The sequence below is a fragment of the Cenococcum geophilum genome (assembly GCF_001692895.1).
Source record: "Cenococcum geophilum 1.58 unplaced genomic scaffold K441scaffold_61, whole genome shotgun sequence".
NCBI lineage: Eukaryota > Fungi > Ascomycota > Dothideomycetes > Gloniales > Gloniaceae > Cenococcum > Cenococcum geophilum.
Window position 1 is genome coordinate 999,819 of NW_027137619.1, and position 12,332 is coordinate 1,012,150.

Below are 12,332 nucleotides of genomic sequence, written 5' to 3' on the forward strand. Positions count from 1 at the left end.
AACCTTTCTATAAGGATCTTTACCTTCTTATCGTTGTCGTTTATAGCCTGTGATTCTCCTGCTCTTTATAGGGGTGGTAGGTATAGGTCTTCTGCTAGGCACCCTGCCTTTTTCTTTACCCATTTTGCTATAGCCTAAAGGCCCTTATTATAGGGGAGGCTTGGGTTAAAAGTATGCTTATTTATAAACCGTCTCTAGTTATTCCTTGCTTCTTTTTTTAGGGTATTCTTTAGCTAGTTTCTTATGTCTTTGTATTATCTCTTATTTTTAGGGTTATAGCTACTTATATATTTCCTTCTTGCTTATTATTAGCTGGCAACTAGAACTATATATTGTATAAACTATACATGTCGCGCGTAGGGGCCCGGTTTTAAGATTAGGCAGTGCTCTTCTAGCCTATTTTTAATTGCTGCCTAGATCCTTTCTAGTCTTCGGTTGATTTCCTTAGGGGTAGCTAATAAGCCTCGCTTGTTTAGTATTAGGTGGATTTCTTTTAGGTCTTAGAGTTATTATTTAACTACATTAAGGAAACTGTCTGTTTTAAGCTTCCTTATTACGTATCTTTTTCTATTTAGTTGCGCTTTGGTATTTAGGTCTAGCTATATTTAGATAGGGATATAGTCTAGAGTAAGTGCCTATTCTTCTTTGGGGTTGCACCTTTTAAGTCTCTAGTATAGGCCTTCGTCTATAAATATAAGGTTAATTATACTTTTGGCGGTGCCTTATTACTATATAATTACTCCTAGGGGGGTAGCTAGCTTAAGGCCCCAGATATTTATAGCTTTTAGTAGGTACTCTAACTGTTAATCTGCAGCAATATAGATACCCTCCTACCGTAGGTAGTAGAGGTTTATATCTCCTAGTAAGATAAACTCTATATCTTTAGTTTTTAGTAAGCTTATTACCAATATAATATTCTCTATTTATGGGACCCCTTTAACCCTAGAGTTATATACATTAATAATTTGCACCGGTCCCCTATATATTTAGATTATTATAACTATAATATCTGGGTTAACTACCTGCTATAACTATAAGGATAGGCTGATAGCCTTACTAATTATAAAGTACACGTATATAGCTGCTTTTGGTTTATATAGGAGCTGGAATCCTTAGGGGCAGTATGTTAATTATATAAAGGTATTATAATACGGTTCTTGTATAGTAAGAATATAGTATTTCTCTAGGTCTAGACTGTTTAGTAGGGGCCTTATAAGGCGGTGGTTTATATTACCGCAGTTATACTATATAATGGATAGGTGGCGGACCCCTAGCGAGAGTTTTTTAACTCTCCTTTGTTCCTTACTTCTTCTATTTCTACTTTCTCTAGGATATTTGGAGCTTCTATCTTTTATATCTATACCTTAGTTACTACTTATTTTATATAGAGCTTTCTATTCCCGTGTTTTATGTTCTTATTAGCGCTTCTATATCTAAATCTATTATTATTACCGGTTCTTCCCCTATTTTTACTAGTCGGCTATATACCCTTTATAGGTTAGCTATAAATATTATATTTGCCGCATTAAGTCTAATTCTTAATTGTCCTAGTTTTAAGCCTACTATTGCTGTCTATAGGGGTCTTCCTACGGGGCGTCCTCTCCCTTATATCCCCTGTGACCCTTATATCCCTAATTAGTCTAGTAATATTACGCAGCGTTACTTCTAGCCCGTTAAGGCTTAGGATAGCTGGCCTAGCCCTCTAGTATTAAAGGTAGGAAACGCTAGGAAGGTGCCTGCGTCCCCCTAGCTTATCGCCTATTATTTCTATTTATATAACCTAGCGTGCAGTTATTCCCGTAGCTATTAAGCCCTTACCTTCCATCTCCTGTATTTAATACAGTCTTCTCTCTCCTACGCCTTATATGTGCTTTGGTAGCAGTTCGCGCATTTTATTTAGTCTTAATTTAAGTAATATCTTATATTATAGGGGCCTATATAGTGGCCATAGCACACCTATACTGCGCATATAGATTAGGTGTGTCCCTATTATATATAGCGATAGTATTATTTTAGGTATAGTCTGTGGTTATAGAGCCTTATATTATATATAAGGCCATTTATAATTATTCCTTTTTAGATAAGGAGTTTTTATATTTCTGGTATATATATACTAATAATAAGGGAGCTATACGTTTATTTAGCGTCTCCCTAGCGAGTCTCTAGCGACCTTTATATCCTTTTATTATTCTCGTTATATACTTAGTTTGTATTTTCCTATTAAAGCTATTAGATTCGGGTGATTTTAAATCCTAGTATAAGGTGTTCCGTTTGTCTTACTATCTCCTATATAATTACTGTATTGTTTACCTAGCGTCCCTTTTCTACCTTAAGGCTTATAAAAACCGCTAGGACTTTAACTAGGTAATCCTTATAGAGTACTTTTATGCTAATACGTTCTCCTAGCCTATCCCCTACCCTTACGGCTTGTTCCTTTGCCTATTAGTCCTTTAAGGTAACTCTAATATCTNCNCTCTTAAGGTNTNNGACTATAANAGCNTTATANACCTCTTTANGTATCTTTATAAGGACTTCTATTTCTAATTATCCCCTAAGCCCCTCTGCTTATTCTATATTTGGTTATATTATAATTATATACCCGGTTATTAACTTAAGGGGGATAGGTTCCCTATGCTATAAAAGCGTAGCTATAGCGGCCTAGGTGCGGTTCGCCAGTAAGGGGGGGTTATACTTATTTTTAATTTTACTTAGCCGTTAAAGGATTTAATTAAGGGTTTACTAAAGGGGCGCCTAAGGTTTACTAGACTAGCGGAGCTATTCTACTAGCTATATTAGTTTATTATAGCTAACGGTTACTCCCCCGTAATTTTAAATACTAAACGCGTCTAATAGGCTTTATATTTTATTAGATGCCTTCTTAATAGAGGTATTTCCGCTTTATGGTATAGTATTCGCCCGTCTTTATTGTGGAGGGCTATTACTAGGCATAGTTCTAGCGGTCGCGCGCGAGTGCGAGCCACCGTCGTTTAACGTGTGCCTCCCCTGCGATGCATGCATCTCAGGGGGATTCTCTGGGTGTTTTTTAGGGTTCTTTTAGTTGGTTTTAGTCTTTTTAGGCCAGGTGCAGCAAGAGCTCCTTTTTAAAGCAGATAATAGGAACTATTAATTCCTAAGTAGAGACTATTACCGTTCTAAAATAATTAACCCCTATAACAATGGTAGTAACCTAGTAGAAAAAACGGAGATCTAAAGNCCCGCCAATATTTAGCGGAAAAGGCACCCCGCTAAAACGATAAGCTAATTTTAAGACCTAGCATATTAAGATTAAGGAAGTCTTTAACCAGGACTAGGACTACTTTAATATAGTTTAGTCCTAGATCCTTTATATCTCGGATATACTAAAGGATAAGGCCTATAAGTTTATTAAGTAGGGTTTAGAGCTTATATATAAGAACCTAAACAATATATCTACGTGGAAATGGCCTTCTAAGGAAGATATACTTAAAGACCTTACTACTTACTATAAGGTCCTTAATATAACCTAGGTTGCAAAAAATAAGCTTAACTATTTCCCCTAGGGCAATCGTAATTACTAGTCCTAGAAGGGAGAGCTTAATAAATTAATAGTCCGCGCCAAAAAGATAAATAAATAAAAGGTAGACCTACTCTAAAAGTTTATTTCTCTAAAGATAGAAGAGCTAGTACTTAGACTTGCCTATAAAATTAACAATAGTAACTATACAGGTTGGAGTAAGTAGATAGATATATTTACTAAGAACTTCACAAACTATACATACCAAACTAACCTTAAGAAGAACGCTAACCACCACCTACCTACCTAAGCCCCTACCCCTATATTAACCCCAACCCTAGTAGTAACTAAAGAACCTATAGACCTTAATAGAATCTTAGACACGGAGTATAAGCGCCACGTTAATAATAGACTGTACCTTGCCTATAGCCTACCCGGCTACTAAAAGAATGCCTATAACCCCGCTAAGATAGTAAACCCAGTCCTAATACTACCCTATTAAATAACGTAAACTAATAACCGCGGATATAGTAACCGTAAAGTCTATTATAGACGCGGCAACCACAGAGCCTATTATGGCCGCGGCGGACAACCCCCCCCCTTTAACCCTACGGCTTAGTTACTCTAAACTATGCCTTATATAGGAGCCCAACCCGTTAACAACGCCTAGTATTGGCGACTTCACGCTAGCGAATATAAACATAGCCACGTTATTAGCGAGGTATTGTCTTCCTATACCCTAACCGAAACTAAAACTAATACCGCTAGCTAGACGGACACTAGACCGCCCCACTAAGACAGCTCTATACCCTAGTCGTTAAAAGGTAAACCCTTAGACTAAGTTGCGTCTAAGGGTCTAAACCATATAAGGAGGAAGACAAGAAGATTAAGTCCCTATTACTAGATTAATTAGTCCTTTTTATTAGTAAACTGCTACTTAATCTTAGATTAGTAAATAGTAACAAAAAATTAATCCTTATTTAAACCTAACTCTCCTTATTACGTACCTTATACCCCTAAGTTTATATTAATATAATAAGCCTAGTGGACTTCAGTAGTACTATAATGGCATTTGCCGATATAGAGTCTATTATAAGAAAGTATAATATTATAACTAAGAAGCTGCTGGTACCTAGGCTACTGCGCCTTATAGACAGCATCCTAACTTCACTTATTATAGACTACTTTACCGCCTAAATATTAATCGGCCTCCATACTAAAGCCATACTCTTTTTTATTACTAAACTCTCGCCTACTACCCTAATTATTCTAGGTATACCCTGGCTTTAGAAGCATAAGCCCTATCCTAGCTTTAGGAAACTTAAGATCTGCTTTAACTTAGACTACTACTCTAGGCACTACCTCCCGTGGGGGATAACCAACGTTAGTAGGGATGCCCTATATAAATACTTAGCACTACTAAGCCTAATGCCTAGGACTATATATAAAGCCCTAATAGTAGAAGACGTTCCTAATAAAGGGGAGCCTATATAGCTGCAAAGAAACGAGATAGTAGAAGACTAGACTACCCTAGTACTTAAGACTAAAACGACGGGCTAGCCAGCCCTACCGAGACTAAGGAAGAAGGTACTATTAAGAATCTAACCCTAACCTAGGCACTATTTAAACCCTAGCCGCCTAGCCTAATACCTAGAACTAAGCTATATACTATATACGCACACTATAGCTTATATTATAGTAAGGACTAGTTATAGAACTACTAAGACCTAGATAATAGAAACCGCGCTACTATAACGCCCAACCTTATACCTATCTCCCGCGCGTACCGTATAGGGCTACTACCTTATTTCCGCCCCCCTGGGCCGATTAAGCTATGCTAGCCTAGCTATAGCACTAGAGAACCAGATACGCCCTAACCTAGACGATATTAAATGCACTTATACTATTAATTTTACCTAGTTCTATAAATAAAAAGATGTAAAGGTAATAAGGATCTATATGGCGGAGCTAGTAGAACTAGTTAAATAAGATAAGTACTAATAGCTGCTTAAAGAGCTGCCTATAGGCCTAATAGAAGTACCGAACCTATTAGAAAGGTCTTTCTACTAGCTAGTGGAAGGCGACTATATAATAAAGGAAGCCCGTAAAGTACTCCCCCCCTATTTTTACGACTTCCTTAAGATAAATCTAAAAACTAAACCTAAGCTTTTATATTAGAAGATAGTTAATACTAATATTAAAGAATTCTTAAAAGGTAAACTAGGATTAACCCGCGAAGATATTCTATAACGCCTACTAAAGGAGTTTAGTAAATATATTAAGCACTTCTTCCCTAAAAACGTAGATAAGCTGCCCCCTTACCAACTATGGGACTATAAAATTAAGATCGCCCCTAGAAACTAGGCCCCGTACTATAAAAATAGACCACTCTTACTTGCTAAACTTAGGTGTGTAAAGAAGTGGATTAATAAGATGCTGGATAAGGGTTTTATCCGTAAATCAACCTTACTAGCTACCGCACCACTCCTCCTCGCTACTAAGCCTAGTAGCGGTATATAAATCTGCTATAACTACTAAGGCCTAAATATACTTACTATTAAGAATTAATACCCACTACTATTAATCCGTGAGACACTTAACGTACTCTATAGTACTAAGTACTTTACTAAACTTAATATAATTGCTGCGTTTAACCAGATCCAAATTGCGGAGGGCTATAAGTAGCTTATAGTATTTATTACCTGGTTCGGACTCTATAAAATACTAGTTATACTATTTGGCCTCTATAACGCACCCGCTATATTCTAGAACTATATTAACTATATTCTACACAACGCCCTTAATAACTACTGCACTGCCTATCTTAACGACGTCTTTATCTTTTCTAAAACACGCGCTAAGTATACTAAGTATATAAATAAAGTCATCTAAAGACTCGGCAATGCTAGACTTTAAATTAATATTAATAAGTCTAAGTTCTACTCTACTAAAACAAAATACCTTGGCTTAATTATCTTAACTAATGGTATAACTATAGACCCTAAGAAGGTACAGGCCTTATAGGAATAGAAGGACCCGATATTAATTAAAGAACTATAACAATTTCTTAACTTCGCGAACTTCTACTAATAATTTATTTAAGGCTACTCTGCTATTGCTATACCTATAATAAAACTCCTAAAGAAGGATATCGGATAGCTATAGGGACTAGAACAAGCTAAATCGTTTAAGGCCCTTAAGGGAGCCTTTACTTTAGCACTAGTACTAGTATACTATAACTATATAAAGAAAACAGTAGTAGAAATAGACGTATTAAATTAGGCTTTTGGCGGAGTCCTTTCCTAGTATAATAATAATAGAAAATTAAGACTGGTCGCATTCTTCTCTATAAAGCACTTTACGCTAAAGTGTAACTACAAGATCTATAATAAAGAACTCTTAGCTATTATTAAGGCTTTAGAGGAATAGCGTCCTAAGCTATAAGGGACTAAGGAGCCGTTTAAAATTATTACCNACTATAANAACCTATANANNTTTATAACTACTAANNAGCTAAACTAGCGCNAAGTCTAGTNGGTAGAGTTCCTTTTATAGTTTAACTTTATAATTATATATAGACCTAGTAGTAAAGCTATGCTCCCTAACGCCCTAAGCTGGCTATTAGGAATAAGGCCTAAGAACGCCGATAATAAACGCCTCCGCTACTAAGCCTAAGTTGTTATACCGCCCTAGAAAGTTAACCCTATAATCTTAAAAGAATTACTATATAAGTCCCGTAACTCTAATAACATAGAGTTTATAGCCGCTTTAGACCCTAAAATAGCTAAAAAGTTACTAAATAAGTTAATTTAGCTGGGATACTAGGAGAATAAACTCGCAAAAGATATAGTGGCAGCCCTATATAATTGGAAAGCTTGCCGTTAGCTAAAGAAGATTAGGAAATTACTTTATTACGATAAGTTAGAATATAGTATTATTAACGGATAGATCTACTTCCGCTAATATCTCTTCGTCCTTAACGCCCTAGACCTCCACCTATAAGTTACCTATTACTCTTATAGCAGCGGCCCCGCTAGTTACCCTAGCTGGGTTAAGACTTTTAACCTTTTAAACCAAATATATTAGTAGCTAGAAATCTCCTAGTTTACGGCTACCTTTATTAAAGACTATACCCTATACTTTCGCACTAAGACCCCCCATTCTACCCTACCCGGTTTCCTAAAGCTATTAAAATTACCCGCCCGCCTATAGACCGATATCTTAATTAACTATATTATAACGCTGCCGGTATACTAACGCTATAATAAGGCGTATAAATATATCCTTATTATTATAGACCGCCTAACTAAAATATAATACCTTATTTTAGTAATAGGACTCTTAATAAAGGAGCTAGTTAATAGCTTTATTAATAACGTATATAAGCTCTATAGTGTACTAAGCACGATTATCTCTAATTATGGTATATAATTTATTAGCGACTTCTGGCGACAACTAAGTAAACGCCTTAAGATAATCTTATAACTAAGCTTAGCCTAGTACCTAGAAACGGACGGCTAAACTAAAATTACTAATGCTGCCGTAAATAAATACCTTTGTGCTTTTGTTAGCTTTATATAGGATAACTAAGTTAACTACCTACCGCTTACTAAGTTTACTATAAATAACCAAGTTAATAAGAGCATAGGCATCTCCCCATTTTTTATAAACTATAGCTTTAACCCTTACCTTAAAATCGAGCCTACTAGCCCCTACCTACCGACACTATTAGTATAAGTGTTACGGCACTGTTACAGACCCTCGTTAGGGGCTCGTCTGGAGCCTTAGCGCCATGTATATAGACGTGTCCTTTCCTCGACCTTCTTCTAGTCCTCGTCTTGATATTCTCGTTAATAGACTACCAATCGTACAGGCTTGCGCGTCCCTCTTACCGTGCTCGTGCCTCGATTAACTGAGTCGCTAACATTATATTAAGACCAACCACCCTTTCTTCCTGAAAAGGAACTCAAAAATATCTATAAGGACACAGAATAGGACCCTAAGGACATAGAACAGGACCCTAAGAACTAGAACTAAAACCAGAACTAGAACCCTAAGAACACGAACAGAACACGAACGGAACACGAACAGCACACGAATATGACCACGACCCTAAGAACCAGACACGCACGGACAAGGACCCCTAAAAGAACCTACCAGAAATTACCTAATACCCCTATATCTAGCGAACACCAGATTAATTTGACTGGGTCGATCTAATTAAACTAGAGCCTTAATATAGGCCTGTTACCAAATCGAATTAATTAAATTAAGGCCTTCTAGGGAGGCATAAACGATCAAATTAAGTATATGACCCCAACTATATAACCTGACCAACGAACGAACCGACGAATTAAAACGTCAAAATAAGGTTTTGCTAAGACGCTAACTGGACCCTTCTTAACCCTTTTAAATTAAAAGCGAATGACCTTAACAACTAGTTATACCAGACATTAATTATTTAAACGTATAGCCAGCGAACAAGGAATAATTTGGTTAAATCGATTGATCGAATTAAAATTAAAAGAAATTAATTTGGACCACTTAAAGAACCTACGTATCTTAACTTCTGAGCAAGCCTCTGCTATTGGTTTGCTTAGGTGTACGTAATTAAAGTTAAATCTAACCTTTAACAACTACCTACCCTGTAGGACTCTATTATTATTCTTATTAAAATATACAAGTATCTATTACCTAGACATTAAATATACGCGATAGAACCAGCAGTAATATTACCGATAGTATGGCTCTATTAGCTCTTCCGTTCGAACCTTCCTATACTGCGTTAAAGAGCCTCCGTTAAAAGGTCTCTAATTATACCACTACCTTTATTACCCTACCTCATTGACCTAAAAACCTCTCTACGGATCTCCACCCCTACCTTAACAACGCTATTGTAACCTTAAGCACTTCAACGGCCTATCTATATAATAATAATGCTCCCTAGGCTATAAGGGTAGTAGAGGTAAAAGAGGGGGTAGAAAGAGTTAATATAAAGGTTGAAGAAGTTAAGGCCGAGGTTGCGGAAGTTAAAGCTTAGGTTGATGAGGTTGACAAGAAGGTTAATAAGGTTGATAAGAAGGTTAATAAGGTTGATAAGAAGGTTAATAAGGTTGATAAGAAGGTTAATAAGGTTGATAAGAAGGTTAATAAGGTTGATAAGAAGGTTAATAAGGTTGATAAGAAGGTTAATAAGGTTAATAAGAAGGTTAATAAGGTTAATAAGAAGGTTAATAAGGTTGATAAGAAGGTTAATGAGGTTAATAAGAAGGTTAATAAGGTTAATAAGAAGGTTAATAAGGTTAATAAGAAGGTTGCGGAAATTAAGACGGAGGTTGCGGAGGTCAAGACATAAGTTAACGACGTTAAGTTGCAAGTAATGTCGTTAGAAATATAAATGGACGACGTTAAGAACAGCCTTTTTAACCAGACGCAAAGCCTTAATAACCACACATATATTTAACTAAATTCTATGCAAAAATGGCTCGACGACTAGATTAAACCTATTATAGCTTATATTTAGGATGGAGACTACTATAGATATATTATGGCTAAAGGTTTTCCTAATAGAGTTAAAGACTTCTGGAGGCTTGTTTTAGACCCTAAAACCCTAATAAATCTTACAAGATATTACTTAGTATAAGACTGGGAACGATGGAAGAGGGCTACCTTAAGGGATACTAACATTAGCTGTTATATAGAACTAGAGGATGCAGTTACCGCGCATCTATATAAGTATCTAAGGGCCCTAGCCATAATATAGGGCCTATAGTACAGCGTCCTTAAACCCCCGAGACCTTAACGCCAAGGCCTAGGAAAGCGCAAGGTAGAGACAGATAATGGGTTAAGACAAGTTAGGGCACGAGAAGACCAGGACAACGATTCTGTAATAGGATTAGAATTAACCTCTTTACAAGATGTCAACGACCAAAGGTCTTAGCCGAGTAGGGTAATATCGGTGCAGATACGGGTACCTTCTAATACAGAGAGAAGAGATCTTGTAGAACTACTAATGGTAGCTAAAAGAGAGGATCCAGGAAGACATAGCCCTAAGTCTATATATTAGGAGCCTAGTAATTCTCTTAAGCTTTAATAGAGGATTAGATCTACTCCTTTTACTAAATAACGGAGGAATTGGATGCGTTATAGCGACGGTCAATTGGTCTATACCTCTAAGCTTTAAGGACGACATTAGGACCGCACCCCTAGGGAAGAGCTTCGTTGACTAGTCTCTAGCCCGGAACCTACTCGATTATTCTCTAGTAAGGAGCTTAGACAATTGGCCCCTGGTTTAGGTCCTACTTAACCACTCTCTATACTATAACCTAACCCGACCTAACCGATAAGATATTACGCCGATACGCCTACGACACTAATCCCAACGCTAGTACCGTACTACTACCCGAACCAACCGACTTTTACTACTCTACCTACAGCTACCCAATTAACCCTTACTGCTCCACCTATAACAACAATTCAGAACGGATCTATAATATGGCTTTCTTAACGGGGAGGACAACTACAAAGCCTAAGGGCAGGCTTTTGCGGAGGGGGGGGTAATATTACGGCACTATTACAGACCCTTGTCAGGGGCTCGTCTGGAGCCTTGGCGCCATGTATATAGATATATCCTTTCCTCGACCTTCTTCTAGTCCTTGTCTTAATATTCTCGTTAATAGACTACCAATCGTATAGGCTTACGCGTCCCTCTTGCCGTGCTCGTGCCTCGATTGACTGAGTCGCTAACAATAAGTAAAGAAGGAGTTCTTCCGCGTAGACTTTATAGCTAACCGCTTTAAGCGGATATTAATATAGCTTAAGGCCCTAGCCCGGATTTTATAGTAACGCTATAAAGACAATGCTAATACCCATAGTGTCATGGGACACCCCCGTGACACCTTATACACGTCCACCTGTTTTTACCGACTTAGCAACTAGAGACTGACTACGAGACGGCAATTTGCGGTAATCTAACGGCAATCTGCTATATTCTGCCATATTCCGCTAAGTTCTACTAAATCCTGCTAAGTTCTGCTAGGACCACTACCTAAATCCTATTTTGCTTTATATATGTATTAACTAAGCAACCAAGCTAATAATATATACCCTTTCTTCCCGTTTCCCTACCTTCTCTCCTTACATAATGTCTTAACCTTATTACACAGTTTATATATATAGCTTAATAGTATCTACTTTGCTATATATTATCGCCGCTTATACTTACTCCGTAATACTATATTACGTTAACTACCTATACTACTGTTAAAATGTAGACCGAACCCGAAGCCCCTATAATAACCACTAGTATTATATCCGTACTCTAAAAATAATTAGTAGAAATATAGAAGTCTTTTATAGACGCCCTTATATAGAACTAAGCCACTTTAAATTAATGATAAGCCGAATAAGAAGCACGACACTAATAATTAATTAAGGACCTCTAAGAAGAAGTCCGCACCCTTAAGATGCCTACGCTAGGACCTTAAGACTAAATACTATCTCTGGAAATAAATACGCGGAACGCGAGCCCCAAACCTATAGTAGTCACTTACCCCAAATTAACTACTACACCGTAACGATCTAAATAACTACTAGACCCTCTAATATTCACTAGCAAATAATAAAAACTCCAATTATTTCTAAGCTAGCTTAAAAATAAGCTAACTAGTAATACTAACCGCTACCTAACCAAAGCTAACCGACTCTGCTACGCCCTAAGTCGACTAGGAGGAGACGCAGCTAACCTTATTAAACCCCTTTAACCGAACTTAGTACTAAGTCTAGTTGTACTTCTTAAAGCTATATACGGTGACCTAAACCGCCAAGCTACTACTTAGAG

General features: G+C 37.0%; 1 protein-coding gene across 1 annotated transcript; it reads left to right on the plus strand.

Annotated features, from left to right (window-relative positions):
• Nucleotides 1-9,175: 9,175 nt before the first annotated feature.
• K441DRAFT_668305 (uncharacterized protein) lies at nt 9,176-9,946 on the plus strand (the record flags this gene model as incomplete). Its single annotated transcript, XM_067649978.1, has 4 exons — nt 9,176-9,291; nt 9,457-9,521; nt 9,552-9,710; nt 9,842-9,946. Coding segments are annotated over exons 1-3 (279 nt in total), but the record flags the coding sequence as incomplete, so codon positions are not given.
• Between the last annotated feature and the right edge of the window lie 2,386 nt (nt 9,947-12,332).